This window comes from Bombus vancouverensis, chromosome 14 (assembly GCF_051014615.1).
Source record: "Bombus vancouverensis nearcticus chromosome 14, iyBomVanc1_principal, whole genome shotgun sequence".
Taxonomy (NCBI): domain Eukaryota; kingdom Metazoa; phylum Arthropoda; class Insecta; order Hymenoptera; family Apidae; genus Bombus; species Bombus vancouverensis.
The window spans coordinates 12,218,396-12,238,076 of record NC_134924.1 but is presented as its reverse complement, the minus strand read 5'-3'; the positions used below and the strand labels follow the sequence as shown (position 1 = coordinate 12,238,076).

The 19,681-nt window shown below is 39.5% G+C and overlaps 4 protein-coding genes across 6 annotated transcripts; 2 read left to right on the top strand and 2 right to left on the bottom strand.

Moving 5' to 3' along the window:
- Window positions 1-226: 226 nt before the first annotated feature.
- On the bottom strand, window positions 227-1,136 carry LOC117156171 (transmembrane protein 179). The gene is made up of 2 exons (XM_076624534.1): window positions 894-1,136; window positions 227-788 (listed from the first exon to the last, which is right to left on the bottom strand). Exons 1-2 carry the CDS (start codon window positions 1,001-1,003, stop codon window positions 233-235), a joined length of 666 nt encoding a protein of 221 aa, XP_076480649.1. The 5' UTR covers window positions 1,004-1,136; the 3' UTR covers window positions 227-232.
- A 779-nt stretch (window positions 1,137-1,915) lies between these two features.
- Atg2 (Autophagy-related 2) lies at window positions 1,916-10,514 on the top strand. Its single transcript, XM_033333055.2, has 19 exons — window positions 1,916-2,421; window positions 2,588-2,900; window positions 2,976-3,289; window positions 3,362-3,541; window positions 3,644-3,868; window positions 3,947-4,419; window positions 4,489-4,797; window positions 4,861-4,978; window positions 5,061-5,161; window positions 5,240-5,752; window positions 5,824-6,102; window positions 6,177-6,702; window positions 6,807-6,994; window positions 7,067-7,569; window positions 7,649-8,129; window positions 8,204-8,965; window positions 9,068-9,342; window positions 9,424-9,725; window positions 9,789-10,514. Exons 1-19 carry the CDS (start codon window positions 2,248-2,250, stop codon window positions 10,026-10,028), a joined length of 6,276 nt encoding a protein of 2,091 aa, XP_033188946.1. The 5' UTR covers window positions 1,916-2,247; the 3' UTR covers window positions 10,029-10,514.
- A 414-nt stretch (window positions 10,515-10,928) lies between these two features.
- LOC117156271 (dynein regulatory complex subunit 7) lies at window positions 10,929-14,056 on the top strand. Its single transcript, XM_033333142.2, has 2 exons — window positions 10,929-11,505; window positions 13,421-14,056. The coding sequence occupies exons 1-2, from the start codon at window positions 11,128-11,130 to the stop codon at window positions 13,556-13,558; spliced, it is 516 nt and encodes a 171-aa protein (XP_033189033.2). The 5' UTR covers window positions 10,929-11,127; the 3' UTR covers window positions 13,559-14,056.
- A 125-nt stretch (window positions 14,057-14,181) lies between these two features.
- dan (protein distal antenna) lies at window positions 14,182-19,473 on the bottom strand. Of its 3 annotated transcripts, none has more exons than XM_033333140.2 (2): window positions 19,202-19,473; window positions 14,182-16,598 (listed from the first exon to the last, which is right to left on the bottom strand). In XM_033333140.2, exon 2 carries the CDS (start codon window positions 16,422-16,424, stop codon window positions 14,982-14,984), a length of 1,443 nt encoding a protein of 480 aa, XP_033189031.2. In that variant the 5' UTR covers window positions 16,425-16,598; window positions 19,202-19,473; the 3' UTR covers window positions 14,182-14,981. The 3 variants fall into 3 exon arrangements, with proteins under 3 accessions (XP_033189031.2, XP_076480350.1, XP_076480349.1); XM_076624235.1 differs by lacking the exon at window positions 19,202-19,473 and adding an exon at window positions 18,921-19,194; XM_076624234.1 differs by lacking the exon at window positions 19,202-19,473 and adding an exon at window positions 17,488-17,833.
- Between the last annotated feature and the right edge of the window lie 208 nt (window positions 19,474-19,681).

Below are 19,681 nucleotides of genomic sequence, written 5' to 3'. Positions count from 1 at the left end.
GCCATATTCATTTCAACATTATAACTTCTTACTTCTGTAAATACAGTTTTTCAACTCCTTAATAGATTAAATAAATCATCTTGGATCACATTAAATGTTTATGATTATATTGATTACAACAAAGTGTGCGTTTGGAAAACTGATTTCATAGGGTATAAATATTTCTCTGAAAAGTAAGAATAATAGAACAAAAAAATACTACCATTTTAAGAATTTTAGACAATCAAAATTTTTAAGTTGATTCTTGTATTTCGTTACTTCTGGCAGCTTCTATCAATCTTTGTCTTTCTCTATACATTGAAACCTTCATATTTTCTAATTGATGATATCGTAATAATTTTAGTACTGCGAATACTGACAGGCCAACCCAAATAGATAAACTGGTCCATGTACCAAATTGGACTGCAGCTAATTCAATATGAAAACCAGTTGTGTCTATACCATCAGCTTTGTCAATGTCATTTCCAGCTGCCAATTCGCAAGATGGAAATCTTTTGGTCATACATTGACACCAAGTCATAAATCCAAGCGTAATAATAATTGCGGCGATTAAAGTGATTGTTGTAAGGAATATTGAACTGACAACATCTATGAATGCAGATAGGAACGAACTGTCTTCTCCACGGTACATAAGCAGGGAAAGCCGATAAATTTGAACCGCAGATGTTAACAACAATATCAAACCAACAAATATCGTATAATTACAGTACGCTTGTGAGGCCCAATTTACTACAAACTGACCATCTGATTCTTGCCAAGTTCCTGTTGAGAACAACAGACAATGTCCTCTGTAAACAAATGTTAATCAGTGCATAACATATCTATTTCCATGTATATACATTCTAATAATATTTGTTATATCGAGACTCGGTTTTATTTAGAATGACAACTACCTAAATTCGTCTTCATGCAAACTCATTGGTATGATGATACAAAGTGATAAAACAAGAGCTACGACATATCCAGATATTTGACTAAGAAGTAAGATATTGGTTAGTGCCATCTTTCAAATGACAAAAGAAAATTTCTTTGTTATCTGTAGGAACAGAAAATATAATCCTTGATTAATTTTTAGCAAATTATCAGACAATCCGAATGACAGATCAACCAATCTCCACATACCTGAACTTATTAGTAAACTATATACAGAAATTACTATGAACATAGACACATTCAGGCTAGTAAACATTTTAAAAATATCTTGCATCGATTACATTGACTTTTAAAAAACCATGATTAAACGATTAACTTTTAAACGATATTTAAGAAGAGCGAATTGTTTGTCGAAAAACAATTGTTTTGTTTGAAACATGAAAAATACATAACAAATAATTTAAATTGTTAAAGACAAGAATAAAGATATAATTGCTTCATACTTCGATTCGGTTTAAAGAGCAATTTGCATGTGCATTTAAGAAAGAAACACAATAAAAGGAATACATCATACATCATAATTTATCATACGATCATTTCTTCCAAAAAATCATATTCTTTCATACATATGCATTCAAACACCTATATAGTAATATTATAATAAAAATAATTTTCACCAATATCTTATACGTTTTAAAATTAACGATGAATAAAAGAATTTTTGCCTTAAATATCTTTCAAAAAGTAACATTCAGAAAAGCATAGGAGGATATAATTATTTAATTTCATTCCTTAACTTTTTGTATTATTTCATTCGTTATAGAAAAAGAGAAATGAAGATGCTCGCGTTCATAAAAAAAAATTAAAAAAAAATAAAAAACAAATAGGTTGCAAAAAAACTATAAAAATAGTTGAACATGATAAAGTTTTTACATAAAATCTAGGAAGAAAAATATAAAACGAAAAATCCATCGATACAGGAAAGGGGAGGGAACATTGGAAAACAGAGGTAACGGTCCATCTCTCTCCATAGTCAGCTGATTTCAGTCAATGAGACACCAGTGTTTCATTTCATAGCGTTTGTCCGATAGTCAGAATTCTATGTATGCGGGCGTGCATGTGTGTATGCGTGTGTAGTTGCATCCAAAGGAAAATATTACGCAGCTAGAACCCCGTTATATCCGAATCACCGTATTATGTTAAGGATCATTGCACCAAAGTGGACACGTGCTGGAAAGATGGAATTCACGTGGATAAATTGCTATTCCTACACTGTGCCCGAATAACAGGCCTAATAACGAGACGCATGACGAGAGTTACTTTCGAAAATTCCATGTCTTTCATAGATTAGATTGTTAAACGTGGGTAGAAAATATGTCTTGGTTGGGATGCATTCCTTGGTCTCAAGGGATCAAGAAACGAGCTTGCAGGTATCTCTTACAACGATATCTGGGTCAATTTTTGGAGGAAAAATTGACATTGGATCAGCTCACTGTAGATCTGTACAATGGAACTGGTCGTGTAACCAATGTCAGCCTTGATGTACAGGTACTGTCATTTTCTTTGTTTTATGTTTCTTTGTTTAGCCCTCAGCTAAAAATAAAGATAGGGCAATTACTTTAGGCCATGCGTGAATTTATTTGTTTGCCTGTAATGACATTTAAAAGTGAGTAAAAAGATGTATAAATATGCATGTGAATTTTTTTTGTAACAGGCCCTTAACGAAATGGGAGAGCAACAACAACTTCCATTAGAATTTGTTGATGGTTTTATATCAGAAATGTCTGTTAGCATACCATGGTCAGCTTTGCTTAGTGAAGCTAGTTATGTAGAAGTTACCAGTTTAAGATTAACCGTTCAGCCTAGACAGAGGGCAAAAACTGGAACTTCGATGTTTGAGTCTATGTGGAGCTCTATGACATCCAGCATGCAACTTGCACAAGAGTGTTTACAGGAAGATGCAAAAAATGCTGGAAATTCACAGCCATTAGAAGGAGTTGAATTGTTTGCACAAACAATAGATTCAAGTAAGGATTTGCAAATGTTTCAGAAAAGTGGTGATGAGATGTTGTTAAGATATATATAATATTTATGTATTTCAGTTTTATGTAGAGTGAAAGTAAGATTTATAGATACTGTAATACGTTTGGAACATGTGCCACTAGATTCTTCAACAGGGGTTGCAATAGAAATGTGTATAAAAAATCTTGAATATTCGGATGAAGCAGGCTTAGATCCAAGCAGTACTTCATTAGACCCTAGTCAATCAACAAAAGGATATGTTGTGTCAGCATTCACAACAAAAAGGTTTTATTTAGAAGGTGTGACGTTCCACACAGATGAATTTCCATCTCGAGCGAGAACTTTCTCTAGAAGCATTATAACAACAAGCAGAGGTTCTACACCAGATTCTAAAGTAACATCTTTTACTAGATCTAGCAAGAAAAATATGTGACTGGACATTTTTTGAGGAAGTTTTTCTTTACAGAATTCAGACGGTCATTTTTTCTCTGCACAAGTATCTCCTACTCAAAATATGCAAACTCCTCCAGAAGCAAATATTATTAATAATTTAAGCGAATCAAATCCTATAATGTTTGCTAAGTTGGCAGGCAGACAGGAAATAAGATTAAAATTAAAGCAAGGGGAGGGTGTTTCAGGACCAAAGGTAAAACCTAATTATTAATTTGGTTTATTCAATATAAAAAAGAATAATAGCTTCAAATTATAATGTGTTTGGTATGAAATGAAAGAGAATTAATTACTTCAGGTAGAATTAGAAGTGACATTGGGATCCTTTACTTCATTTTTAAGTCCACGGCAAGTGCATGTGTTATTGGAATTAGGGCATGGACTTGCTTCTCCAGATTTAGAAGACGTTAGTAATGTTGCGCCAAGGGCGTATACGGAAAAGCCTATGGCTGATAGTGACTTTAATCGCATCGAACGAGAACTTATTCATCAAATACATCCAACTCAAGGATTACGTTCTATGGTATACTATAAAAGTTGTAATAGTGCAATTTCAAAAAATTGGAAAGAATATATTATGTTTAAAAAAATTTTCTAACAGGATTTAAGGCATGCACAAGGATGGTCGACGGCATCTTTAGATGAGTCAGATAATAAAGACGAGTTTTTACCGATGCGGTTACCTGGTTCAACATCAATGAATGATTCGATCACAAGCAATAATATTAGCATGGACGGGAGTATATTATCTAGTAGTATTAGTTTAAAAAATTCAGCAACAAATTTACCAAAGCAACAGAAACACAGGCATAGTGTGGATAATAGTCCATCTGCAGAAACATCTCATTTTCACGTAAGGGTATCTTCCATAGCTGTAATCCTATTACACGAAGACATACTAACCACGTGCGTGGAAGGAGGTGGTTTAACGTGTTCCAGTATACGTCAGATGAAAAATTCGGCGGACGAATTTTTCAAACAATTAGGAATGTTCAGAGCTGGAGGATATGGAAACAAAGACTTTGATAAGGCATCAAAAGTACTCTTAGATGCTTGCCATTTAAGTCATATTAGGTATCTAAAATTAGTATATGACAAATGAAATATGAAACCTTGAATCAAGTCCTTTATTGCTTATTATAGATTACTTGCTGCGCCGTTAGTAATTGAAGGGAGGGAAAAAAATGTTTCATGGTTCTCTGTAGTATCTGGGACACTAACTTTAGCGAGCTTAGAAATTGTAGAATGTTTAATTGATTCAAATAATTCTGGAGCAAACGTGACTCCACCAACTGAATTTGTTGAACTGCTTACATTTCCAAAGGAGGATTCAACGAATTTTGGCTTCACTAATAAAACAGACTTGAAAATGAAATTTAAATATGTAGAGCATATTGAAAATACAGGATATACTCAACTATTGAAATGTGCAGATCCACATACAACAATTGAGTAAGTATATATATGTTTGAAACATGTCAGTTTGACTTAATTTCATCACATTTTTCCTTTTAGTATCGAATTGGAACCGTGCAAAAGTGAAGTGGATATAACTATTGTAGATAGGATATGTGCCCTACTTAATCCGCAACCTATTTGCGTTTGTAATACTGTATCTAGTAATAAGAATACTGTAAGTTACCAGTTTGTATTATTACTGTATTAATTTACTAAACTGTGCAGTTTCCATTATTTTCTTGCTATATAATTTTTAGAATCAACAAACTTTATTTTATCAAGCCATAGAAAGTCCCACTTTGTCAGACTTTGCTGCTATGATAAAAGTATCTTCGTCGCAATGTACAATAAAATTAAGGTAATTTACATACACGTACATAGAAACAAAGATCCATCGAAATTATAAAACATTTCATATACAATAATTTAAAAATAGGTTTCCAATACCAGATTTGAGACCTTTGCACGATATGAATCGAGCACCATGGTGGAAGAGATCGGTGAGAACAGATTATATGATTTTGAAAATGACAGATGCACAAATTCATGCTCGCCCGCATTCAATTTTCTCGAAGAATTGTCCGCATTCTGTGAAAAAACATTTCGAAATTCAATTCCGAAAGTTACTGCTTTCGTATGCAGAAACGGAGACAGACGTTCCATTAAATATAGGCAAAGTTACAACTCATGAAAAAAATAATGCATCGTGTCAACAAGTTAACGAAGGATTCGATTGGGCTAGAATAGTTATTACAATCTATCCGCAACGTTTAAGCGATCAGCTGGAAGATAGCTCTGAAGGAGAGCCAGATTCTAGTTTCGACGAAACTCTAGAAAATACGCCTAAACATCAGCCATCTCCGTTCAGTTCAAAGCGTGTTATTCATGAATCTGACACCCCTCATTCGAAACCCCCTGCACAAGGCGACAAGAATGATTCAGAACAAAGGTTTGCATGATAGTATTTTTTAATTTACGAAAGCATGACGCGACATATATCTAACTCTGTGAATTCAACAGAGAGGGCGAAGAATTAATCATACCAGGAAGTCGAGAAGAGATGTTAGAGTTTATGGACGAAGGCATCCGTAGTTCCAGAATACAATTAGAAATTAACTTCCCGTGTGTTTCCGTCCAAATACCATCGAAACATCTGTATGAATTGCTATACAATAGATTCAATACTGATCTTTTTTTATGGAAACCATCGGCGCCAAGACCGAAGTATGGCACGCACATGGAAAATCACATAGGTCTCGATTTGGCATCTACCTTGTTGCAAGAATCTGTTTATCCCAGGTAACCAACATTGAAAACAGATAATATAATTTTTATATATTCGATTAAAAAGATGTATAATTTTCCGTCTTAAGATTTAGCACGTGTAAAAGCAGGATTGAGTATGATTCCGATTCGGACTCGGAGGAAGAGGGTATATTTTATTCTGCAGCCGACAAACATTATAGGCAGCATCAAAACAACGTGTCGAGAAATGGTCAGAGCAATCTAGCACTAATTTTGAATATAGATCAAGGCCTTCTCTGTATGTATACTCCTGTTCGTGACTCAATGCGCAACGTCATCCCTGGGCAACAAGGCGAATTAATAATTCGATTAGAAGATGCGACGATATTTTCGGTAACCGCGTACAAAGGAAATTCAAATCTGGGTTACGTTTGCGCCATGATAAGGGGGATGTCTTTGGATCATTGTGGATTAATGACGACTCCTTTGCAACCACCGTCACTGAGACCTATTAATAGCGACATTCCGCAACATTGTCAAAACACTATATATAAAAGCGGGCTAAACGAGAACGTAATGGGAACAAACAATAATGATGATATGGTGATGCTCGCTATTAGGATACAAGCTGCTCATCAAACTCACCGTATTAAAGTTCGTTTCTTTTTTTTCTTCTTTTTTTCTTTTTTCTTTTAAACTCCGAATAAAATTATCATTTTCATTAATCGATTGAATAATCATAAGTTGTTTTGAAATAGACTTTCAGAGTAGCGGTAGGCATTGCAAATGCTACATTAAGGTATAGAATGTGTAACACTGGCACATCATGGTTTACGCAGTTAACAGATTGTTTGGACGTAGCCGATCATCCTGTTGCTGGATATTCTCCACCAGGAATATTAACAGAATTACACGTGCATCTTTGGAATTGCATGGTCGATTACAGGTTCTTATTTTCATTGACTTAAGCAATATTCACTAAGCACAATAATGTAATAGGGAATTTACATGATTTCAGACCAATTCATCTGCCATTAAGGTCAATGGTAACTCTTGATAATTTTAGTGTTTCCAGCAATATTGCTGCGCATACAAACACTTCAACGCTACGTTTTATAGCAGAAGATATTGCCTTGTTCATATCTAACAAATTAGGGAAAGGTGTGGATCTTCGTCGGGATTATGTGTGCGTAATGGACGTAGGATTGTTTGAATTGTCGCTGAGATTAAACGACAAAATGTGCGGTGGTGCACCTAGAGTGGATTTAAGGGCAAGCAATAACATGTTGCATGTTCGGACTTGCTCAGATTCTGCACGTGCTCTTATTCAATTGTTAACTTATTTTGCCAATGATGGAGATCTTTTGCCGAACATGGAAACCGCCGAAAGTAGTATTACCGTACCAAGTTCTGGCGACGAAGAAAGTCTTCTAGGGAATGAGTGTATTAACACTCTTAGTAAGAGTCAAGTTGAACGTGTTAACAGTTTGATGAAAGAGGCAATGGAAGAAACAGTAAAAGGTAATATCAAGTGGTATAAGAGGAAACATCCTCGTCTATTCATCCACATATCTATTATTTCGTTCGAATTATGTTACAGGAATACCTTCGAATACAGACGGTAATACGTTAGTGAATGAAAATCAGGTGGAAGTGTTTTTCTTTCCCGATGAGTCTCGTCCTGCTTCACAGACAGTACCTGAAATGTATAAAAGTTCCGAGAAATATACCAAAACAGAATGTAATATAGAAGCTGAGGATCCAAACGAGGATTTTTGTATATTAGGAGAAGAAGCGGGTACAGGAATTATGCCCAGACATGGTGTTCCAGAAGTTCGTTGGCTTTGTCAAGAATCTTTAAGGATAATAGATAATCACTTCGCGGTTCCACTCGGTAAAACTGATCTACTTAAGGCGCCAAGACATTTCCCAGCTCCAATTTTAAGGTATACCCTTTGTGAAATGACTCTGATCTGGCACATGTATGGAGGAAAAGATTTTGAAGTTCTACAATCGACAGCCAAGAAACAAGTCAGTATAAATGACATTATGGTTCGTCCTAACACGGCGCCTCAGGATAAGTATGCATCCTAGTCATTAAATATTGACGTGACCGATTCATATGCATTGTACAATATATCATTTACTCTTATAGAACTAGGCCACCATGGTGGGACGGCGTAGCTTTCAATAAGTCTAATTCGAACGAAGTACATTTTGGAAGTGCGCCAAATTCACCACGTGGAAAATGTAGAGAAACAACCGATTGGCAAGTAATGGGAGGTCCTGGCCGCCGTCATGATATTTTAATGGAACTTCAGTTGAATAAAGTGCGCTTTCAACACGAAGTTTATCCGGAAAACACGACAGAAGCAGCAAGACAAATATTATTGGTAAACGAGATAGAAATCAGAGACAGATTGGCGTCCTCGCACATCAACAAGTTCTTGTATCAATATAGTAGTGAAGCAAAACCGAGACAGTCTCACGCGAACATGTTTGTCATGAAAGCGGTGCATGTTAGACCGGACCCAAGATTAAGTGCTCAAGAATGTTGTTTAAAACTCAGTCTACTGCCGTTGCGATTAAATATCGACCAGGATAGCCTACTGTTCTTGATAGAATTTTTCAACGAATTGGGTAACGGTTCGAAGCAAGCTCAAGGAAATTCTAGTGCACCTAACAATTCGCAATCCGCCCCAGTGTCCAAGCAAGGGACACCGACGCATCACCCACCGGTTATGAGTGTGAACGATTCCGCGCCTAATGCACCAACGCCAACGAATACATCACAAAACGATAGCATAGATCCGAACTTATTGATACTCTTGGAAGATGAATTGATGATCAAAGAAAACAATGTGAAGGCGAAACCGACGTATGAAGTTTACGAAGATTGTCAACCAATATATTTTAGGTAATATTAATAAAATTATAATTAATATTCGAATAATAGTTATAGGCTAATGTCCCTTTTTGATATATAATATTGAAACTTGATTTATTTGATTCGTGTTAGGAGTGTGATATTTTCCCCTGAAGTCCTTGTTCGATTAGATTATCATGGAAAGCGTGTAGACCTCACTCATGGGCCGTTAGCAGGGCTTCTAATGGGCCTGGCGCAGTTGAATTGCTCCGAATTAAGACTGAAAAGATTAACACATCGGCATGGACTTTTGGGATTCGATAAATTAGTAACGTTTTTACTTTCCGAATGGTTGCGAGATATAAAGAAGAATCAACTTCCAAGTTTACTTGGCGGTGTCGGTCCCATGCACTCGTTAGTACAATTGTGTAAGTATATGTTTGTCGTATTGTAAATAAAATTCAGAATAATGTAATATATATTTAAGCACGATAATATGCTTGTTGTAGTTCAAGGAATAAGGGATTTGTTCTGGTTGCCTATCGAACAATACCAGAAAGATGGTAGGCTATTTAGAGGACTACAACGAGGTGCAAACAGTTTCACGACGTCTACCGCAATGGCGGCGTTGGAATTGACTTCTAGGTTGATACACGCTATACAAAGTACAGCCGAGACAGCTTATGATATGGTGAGTCCTGGTCCAAGCGTGAGGCGTAAACACAAGGGACAGAAAGGACGCCGGAAAAGATATAGTCAGCCATTGGATATTCGAGAAGGGATGGCTAATGCGTATATGCTAGTAAAAGAGGTAAATTATTGGAATGATAAAATACTGGAGTATAAGATCGCTAATTTTATTTTTTAATTTCAGGGCTTAGGGGAAACGGCAAATCAATTAGTTCGTGTAGCTAGCGAAGAACACGAACAAAAAGGAGTCTCTGGTGCTGTAGGAGGTGTGTTACGACAAATACCACCGACTGTTGTGAAGCCAATTATTTTAGCTACAGAAGCGACGAGCAACGTTTTAGGTGGTATGCAATCGCAATTAGTGCCGGATGCCAGACGGGAGGCAGCTCAAAAGTGGCGGCAAGATTCAAATGACGCGAATTGAAGTTGCTCCTCGGAGCGATGGTATAATTCGATGTTTCGATCGACTTTCGTGTGACACATGAGAATCCATGACGTGAATGAATGAATAATGTTATAGGAGAAAAATGCGGTTGAAGTTCTTTTATCGAGATAAGAGGTATACGAAAGATGATGAGTAGTAAATTGGCTCGATGGTACATATGGCATTACCAAATCTTTTTGGACCTAAATCGCATAAATTTTGAAGAACGCAAAGTCCTTTTTAAAATGATATAACACATTTATAACTAATTGTATGTTTCAGTTTTATTGGTCTTGTTACATATTACAAAAAGATCGATCCAATTTGTTATATTTATAGTTTATAAATAAAATATATATACCATCGTGAGCATCGTTTTCATAGCTTGTATGTATTTTTGTTCTAATAATGCGTATGTTTTATACCAATGATATGTATGTGAAAAATTTCATTAATAAAATTATGACGCTTATTATTGCACGCCACTTTTTGCGCGAAATGTAATTTATTCCTAAAATATAAATTCTAAATATCCAGGAGATCTCTGAATAATTTGTGTATATACATATTCAAATAGAATATAAAATTTACCTACTGCCGATATATCGTTGGTAACTGAAGTACATATATCCACCGTTTACGATCCTTTTTACAGATGTCATAACGAGAAATCCTTGTAAATATAGGCCACCTTGTATCGCAGAGAAAAACTACACACCACATACGATAAAAAAGTCTATGCATTAACCGCGATTTTACTAATTTAATAAATGTTGACGCGTGTGTATTCTAATCGTAACACCTAATGTATAAAACGCAACGAAAAGGTTACAACTGATACGTCTACCATATTTTTTTACAGTTGATTCGTGGTTCAAACATGCACGGAAGATGCTGCCGCCTATCGAGCATTCTAAAAATTACTGTATACTGTATATGCGTAGAACACATTGTTTTCATAAGTTACCGTGGCAATAAACAATTCTTAAGGAACAGTTTGAATCATGACTACCTTAGATACAAATAAATAACGATAACAAGCTGAAGTAGTAAGGGTGAAGTTATTAACCTTACTTCTGCTCTAAATCATTTATTTATTATGAAATTACAAATGACCGAAGAAGTCGAATATCACGAAAGTCACGAAAGTCATGAAAGTTATGAAAGTGTATCAACTTATTCGGAAGAGGAAGATGATAGGTCGAAGAAAGAATCAACGTACGAAAGTCTTCTTGAAATAACGCGGGAGCACATACAGGAAGTGCAACAAGAATTATGTCTAATCAAACTGTGTTGGCCCGAAGTTGACCGCACAAAAGATCTCTACCTAAAAACACTTCCGAATAGTTATTGTAGTGTCAGCGATAAAGAGAAGCTGCTCGCGTGGTACGCCGAAAATTTTCGACAACAATTTCACGTGAAATATCCAAATCGAAAACCGCTATTGCTAGCGTGCGAAAATGAATGCGGTGTGCAAGTAAGTAAATTATTAAATGTACGATGAAGTTCAGATTCGAATGAAACTGCGGTCTATGAATGGTTCATTTCTATCATTCCTCGTTTGTGGTTGAAAATCCTAACACCGGACTAAAATATAAAATTTATTTTAAGCCATCAATCCTTTATCACCTTAGTAGAAATTATACATGTTGGAAAAAACGTATTGTTGTAAACTTATAAAATTTTTCAAAAATTACAGAATTGGTCGTTTTGACCGTTCAGTTTTAATCATAATATACGTATTATCAAAGATAACATGCTCTATGGAAATTACGTAATTGGATCAAAGTTTGGATCATGGTGATGAATACGTCTTTATGAAAATGTCAGTTGTTTAAATAATTCTATTTTTATTTATACTTCATTTCGTTAAAATTAATCATTTTTTAAGTATTAAAATAAAGGTAGTAATCGAGACTCGAACGTTAGTTTCGATTTATCGGTTCCTTCATCCTACGATAGTTTTTTCAATATTAGGTTATTTATTCAAGACTCTCTTTCGCGTGATCGAAGATTTTTACCTCTTAAAAAACGCAGAGATCGTCCGTTGGAATAGTTACAAATCAATATACGTCGTTGGCGCGATCTCTCGAGCCGTCGCCTACTTGATTTTTAAATATTTCAAAATGGCGAACAATAGTAATGTACAGGGAATTAGTTTGCGTACTCTTTAACTCGATTTATCGTAATTAGCTGAAAAGATTCTCGAATGTTTATATATCTATAACATCATATATATTTACATCATACACTTTTTTCTGCACATTATAACACGTGTTTCGTTATTTCCCTTTATCTAAACAGTAAGTAACTTTTATACAAACGAAACGACGTTCGTGAAAAATATGTATATTCAGTGCCAGAAAAGAAACGATCCGTCTACGCAATCCACCTGCAACGAGTTACTCTTTAAAACAGACTTAACCTGTATTCTCACGTTCAAGTATCTTCCAGTAAAGAAAGTTTCATTTCTCGTTACTCACGACTACATACCTTCCGCTACATCTTTTCGATAAAAAAGATTTAAGTTAAAGAATTATGCGAATATTTTCTTGTTTCATTTGTTTTTTTTTTCTTTTTTTCGTGTATTCACTCGATGAATATTTGTTTCGACTCATTATACAAAGGCATTATTCTTCTGTATAAAGATTAAAACCTGTTATAAATAAAATTATCAGCATCGAGAAATTTTCTTTGAGTCGTTCAAGAGTGTTCTTTTCAAGGGTAACGAGGAATGTCATTCTTGATGTAGACTAAGTCTTTCTCTTCATTATCAATATTTTTTCTTATTCGTTTGTTCTTCATTTAACGTAAGTAGTGGAAATACAACTGTGTAGTAGGAATTTTTCTAATACACTCGAAACTCCTTCTACAATCTAAATAATAAAAATAAATTTCGCTATACATTTATTTATATACGTTTTAAATGAACTACAATACATAGTATGCACTTTGCGTACAAGTGCACCGTCACAGTCTTATTTACACGTACTGTCATTCGACAGTACACCTCCCATACTTTGGTTTGTAATTGTATGCTAGTTTTCTAAATATACTTTGCTAACAGCAAGATTATTTCCCTTTAACGCACATCTAATGTTTCGCGCGTCATGTGACCGCAATTGAAAGAACAATCGTTTCGTCAGACTATGTTCTCTATTCCAGAAAAACGTATCTAGGAGGAAAATTAAAAAGCAAACTTATAAATGCTTCACATGATGCATGGGAAATAAAAGAAAACAGAACAAAAATAAATACAGGGAAAAAGATTGTTTTTTGTGGGAGAGGGGAGGAGGGGGATAATCTTGCTGCAACAAAGTAACACTTAAGAATAAGAAAAAGAAATTACGAAATAGGAAATATTTTTACAGTTTAAATGATTTCTGTTGCAGAAATTCGTATCTACTACTATCAGACGAAGTACACTGCCATATCCAGACCTGTACACGTGGCAGGGATGCGGAAAATTTGTCAGTGACTATGTCGAATACGAGCCTCTGGACAAAGCACTCAGTATGGCAAGTAATTAAATGTATTTTCCAGAAAAACACCTTATCTTATAAAGTTCTGCGACAAAGGTCCTTAATTATATATGTATACTTTTATATATAATATATAATTTCTCACCGATATAACAAACATCTTTTTGTCATTTTTTTTATTATGATTTTTTTCATTCATTTTATTTGGACCATTTAGTTTCGTGCGAGTCGCGTGCACACCATTTTAATTCTTATTATTATTTACTATACGTAAATACGCGTTAACATAACGAGAGGTAGAACTGTTTGGGATAAAAGCTCAGTCCACAATTAAATATCGCGTATATGAAGCTATGTATTAATTCTTTTTTCTTCTTAGATATATTCGCTTAATAATTAGAATGTAACGATAAAACTAAAATATGTTCTCGACCGTAGATAATGCAGATTTGCGATCTTGATTCTTGACTTATGGCATGTATAACTATCCCATTGTCATGATAATGTAACGAAGATTTCGTAAAAAATGTTGAGAACGCAATATCGTCCATCGGCCGAGAAAGAACGATCGATTTCGTTCCGTTTTTTCATTTGTATATGATCGTAAGGAAATTTATCGCCGCGCGCACATGCACGCACTTAAACTAACGGATGATAAGTTTAATCGATAATTATACCTCTCTACGAACATTTTATTTTCCGTTATAATTACAACAGTTCATTCATGATTTTGGTATAATCTCTTATGTACAAGATTCTAATAAGAAAAATGTAGAATAATTATGATCCATTTTGATTTAACCCGACTCCTATATATAAGGTACCTCGAAAAAAAGAAACAGAAAAGAAAAATGTCGGAACAGAAAAAATGTCGAAAATATAGAACAAAAGGAGTAAAGAATAATAAATGTACGCATTTCATCGAATACGAGAGGCGTGCTTGAGAAATATATGGATCGTGTTCGATCCGTTCAAATTAAATTGACATAATAAGAAATCCGTTAAACATGATAGAAGGCAAACACTGGTTTTCCCTCTTCATACTTGTTTTTTTGCACACATATACACACACAGGCGAATCGGAAACACAAGGTGTACTAATCTTCGGGAATCGGCACGAACGAAACGACAAGAAATAGAGAAAAAAAAAACGAAAAAAATGAACGCGTCGTTTCAACGGGACGTGGAGTTTGAACGGGATGTGGAGTTGTTTCAGCGGGACGTGGAGTTTTAGCGGGACGTGGAGTTTCAACGGGACGACGACGGCGACGACGACGGTACGTCGCGTACGATAACGTTCGAAGAGCAACAATACTCTTGTACAGCCATTTTCTGTGTCTGTTTGGGTGTCTGTTTGTGTTTTCGTCCGATTCTACCTATCTTTTTTTCACCTCGTGAGCCGCGCGACGATCGTTAACACAGTTTCTTAATATATAACTAGCATCACAGCTTCTGCCTCCTCTCTTCTCGCCTATTTTCTACTTTGTTTTGAACTAGACGACGTCTTCTTTCTATGTGCCTTCAGCCTGTCCAATAGATATTTGAACTGTATGATCTGAAGTCTTGTAACCGACGGCTCGGAGCATTTGTACATCAACCACTTCAAGAACTTCTCGCCGTGCCGGATCGCTTCCTCGCCGTTGGTCGCGTCTTCGCCATTCGCCTCGTGGTTCTCCGTGGGGGCAGGGGCGGCGGCGGCGGCGGCGGGGGCGGCGGCGGCGGCTGCGGCGGCGGGGACGGCGGCGGCGACAGCGGCGGACTCCTCCTCCATGTTCACGTTTCGCAACACGTTCTCACTGTTGTTGCTACTAAGTACATTGTCGAGCATGGCCCTCGTTCTGCTGGGCGATTTCTTGGCGACCAGAGTGTGTGCTGGCGGCGTCGGCGTCGGCGTTACCAACGGGAAACTACACTGCTTGTACCACTGCCAGAACCACGAACCGTCCTGCTGGTTGATGCTCGGATTGAAACTCGCCGACTGTTGACCGAGTAGCTGTTGCTGCTGCGTCAGCCACAGCCATAATGCCTCGTCCACCTTCTTGTTGTTGCTACCGCTGCTGCTCATGTTCCCGTCCTTCCTCGGTTTGCTGCTCGATCTTGGAATGCTATTGGTCTCGTGTGTTTTCCGGGGAGAGGCGGGCACCAGGGTAGATGGCGCTTCTGCGGCAGGTGGCAAACTCTTTCGTGTGCTGCATGATTTTGCGACCAGCGAGTCCATTTGCGTCGGTGCGATCGCTGAGAGACTATGCCTCTTGTTACTATTGGTTAAATTACTCATGTTTCCGAGATGACATGCGTTTCCGGTGTTCTTTGTGTATTGCAGCCCGTTCTCCACGAGACCGACGGTGCTGCCGTGCGTCAAGGCCGGCGACATACCCAACAAATTTTTGGCAAGTGTGCCGGTTGCGCCTGATAACAGTCCCAACTGTTGCAGAAGCAACGAACTATTCTCGGGTCTCATGCCGGCCATGCTGGTCATCAGTCCTACGTAATCGATCCTCGGTTTGTTATCTGGTTTACCATCGGAGTCGGTACAAACGTCACCCACAAACGACGTGCTCGCGCTCGTTACCGATGTTTGTTGATCTATTTTCGCCTTCTTCGCACAAGGACCCTCGTCCTCGCTCGACAAATTCGTCGAGCCACCGGCCAAGTTAGCAGCTGCCACGTTCGCGCCGGCAGACGAGGCGGGCGAGTGGGCCTCGCTATCCGGCGTCGAAGAATTTCTTGCCATGCCCCTGATCTTGTGCTCGGATTTACACCATCCGCGTAACGTCGACTCCGGTACGCCGATATCGCGTGCAACCGACGCTTTGCTCTCTCCCTCGTGGACCCTCTGTATGGCGTCCATCTTCTCCGAAGCGGAAAGCGCTCTTAAGGGGCGCTTACCCGGACGCGCCGATTCACCTCTCATTCCGGTGAGGCGTCTACTTTTCGCGCCTTTCCGGAAACGGTTTTTGCAAACTCCGTCCTCTGTCGTCGTGATGCCTTCGTAGATCACTTGCAGATCTACTTTAGCGGTTTTGCGATCCGTGCCACGCGACTTATCGCCAATCTCCGACGCCTGATGAGTCGTCCTCGTAAGCGCCTGTAAACGTTAGAGAGAATTGATTAGTGTCAGTGTCTAAAGGTTTTTGTCGCATGCCACGATTAGCACGATTTATCGAGCGCTTCCAAGAGAAGAACGCAATGCAACCGAGGAATCGCGCCAACTCTATCCGAAATTACTTTACGAATTCGCTAGGAACACGGGTTGATTTCACGAAATGAATAACGTCGAGGAGGAAAATGCATCGAGTGTGGTAATATCGATCGTCGAAGAAAATGTCGATGAGAACGAGGTGGAACGGGCGATGGAACAGGAGTTTCGGGAAATTCGAAAATGTCACGATGCTCGAACGGAATTGGAGCGCGACGAGCGATGACGGGTGTTTCGCGTTTGTCCTTGACGGCCGTCCTTTCGTCGAATCGTTGCGTCGAGTCTGTGTATGTGTGAGTGTCTTTTTTTATTGGCACTGTCCCTTTCTCGCGAGCCGGTCGCGTCGGTGTATCTCTGTCGCTGGCTCGAGAGTTGCGAACGCACGCACAACAGCGAGCGGACAGAAGACAGAACTGAGAACAAAGAGGAGACACTAAGCATTCGTACACCGTTTGCGCGAAGGAGACGAAGAATAGGCGCACGATCGTCAGGGCTCGCGGACCACGAATATATACAATACACACATTCGACAAGAGAAAGAAGGATAGAAGGCGACAAAAAGAGAACTAAACGAGACAAACGAACGCGCGACAACGAACGAGGAAAAAAAGACGCGGCGATGTATCCGAAACGCACGCTTCGAAACGCGACGACGAAAACTGAACTAATCTGACTACACGGTTACGGCTGCCCGGCACGACCTCTCTCAGAGACACGATATCGCGTGTGTCTCTAGCCGCGTCTCTGTCTCGCACGAGTTCATCTTTCTCATTCCTACCATTTATTCCTCGTGGTACAGCAATAATATCGTTTCCCGCGCGGACTGCGGATTGGCTGATGTGGCCGCAAGCGAAGAACACCAGAACACCAAAGCAACGTGCACCGTTTTACTCGTACTAGCGCCGAGACGAGGACGTGTGTTTCGGATCGAGGGAACAAGAGAGAAAAGGTTAGATATGGAACGAGAGAAACGAAGAGATGAAAAGACAGAGAGCAGGAGGCGGAGGACGACGACGAAGAGGTGGTCGACGACGGTGTACGTACGGGACTGAGTAGCGGAGAAGTGTGGCAAACGGAGCGAGGAAAAGAGAGAGAGAAAGAGAGAGAGAGAGAGAGAGAGAGAGAGAGAGAGAGAGGGAGAGAGTAGCGCTGCCACAAGCAAGGAGAAGGGAGGGTGGTAGACGAGGAGGGGAACCGCCCGACCGAGTTGTTTCATTCATAAAAAAGTTCTTTATTACTCTCTGTGAGCGCATGTGCTATTCCACGGAGGAGGACCTCCCCCGACCGGCGTAACCACGTTTACACACGGTATTATTTACTACTGCGCGAGATACGAATCGCTGCCACACGCCGTGGCAACGGTACGGCGTACGGATCTCTTCCGTATCGTTGGCCACTGCTATCGAGTTTTCTTTTCTTTTCGGCACTACGTTCTTTCGATATCGAATATCGGTCATCGGTCAACGTCGTGTCAGAAGCGTTATTCGTCGTCTAGTGTCGTCGCGATCCTCGTCTATTATCGTCGTCACAGTCGAAAATCGTTGCAATTTCACAGGGGCTGCTTCTCTCCGTATCGAAATCACCTTACTGACGCTTGTCGATTCGAACGAGGCGATCGGTGAAGGACGGTACTCGCACACACCAGCACGCACGAGTTCGCGAAGCTCTCTCTTACTTTATCGAGCACGTCGCGCGCGTGTGTCCCCTGTCTCGCGGACAAGCAATTGGAATTCCTCGCGTGTCCACACGCAGGTCCGATATAGTTGGATGGCGCGATCTGGAACGTGAACGTCGATCGATCGCCTTCTCGCGCGTCACAAGACCGCTCGAGGCTTGCTGTGACGTTTCGTGACAACGCTCGGAGAGAACCGACTAGACACAGGATAAAAGAACAGGAGAGGAGAAACATGAAAAAAAGTTCGAACGGAGCAAGCAAGTTTATAAACGCGAAAGAATCTTTCCCTCGATCTCTTCTTCGTCCCTTTGTGTTTGGTGTTGCTTTTTCCCCGTAACCGTAACCGAGAAATTCGCGCGAGCGCGTGAAAAAGATTTCGCAAAAAAGTTTCTTCTATTACGGAAGAGTGACATTCAGAAAAAGGGGAACAGAAAAAGAAACTTTCAACTTGGAACTAAAGTCGACGAATTTGGAAGCACTCCGTATAAATGGTGCCAAGCATGGCACGCCGGCACTGATCGATCTTCACTATTCACTTTTTCAATTCACTTTCTTCTCTTCACTCGGAGTCGATCGACTATGAGATCGTCGCAGCGATGACCCGAAAAAATTTCAACAATTCTCGGATTGCGTCCCGTCGGCGCGTATGTCCGTATACCCGTAACGCGCGTTATTCGTTAAATCGGAAAAATCAGCAAGCACACCGGCGCGCTTTGCTTTTGATTTCAAACTATTCTCACCGATACGATGTACCTTGTCGCGTGCAAAATAATAAATAATAGTCGCGTGCGAAAACTGTAGCACCGACGATCCTCACCTGATGGTGGATCGACCTCGACTGAACCACCGATGATGCGCGCCGCGTTGCGTAGCCTCTTCTCTTGTCGACTACCGAACCTGTGCGATGATCGTCGCCGATCGGTTGATCCGTCCGGTTCCACTGCTCACAGTTAAATGTTTCGATGAATGTGCACACGGTACACTACAGCTGCAGATCAGAACGCACGATGGGGGTGGGGCGCGTAAAACCAGCAACGCACGATGCTCTACGAACGGATCGCGGCGCTCAACTGCTGCGGTGGTCGTTGCCGGCTTTCCGCGGACTCGCGACGCCGTCTTCTGTTCCATCCCCCCCCCTCCTCTCTGTTACTCCCGCCCCACTACCCGGACTTCCCCTGGCCGTGCGGCACCGAACCATTCGGCCCTTCCTCCCACCACGTCCTTCGGTCCCCTCCGCACTCCGTAAAACTCCGCCACAGCCCAGCCTTTGCTCCTCGTCTCGCCTTGCCTTGCCTTG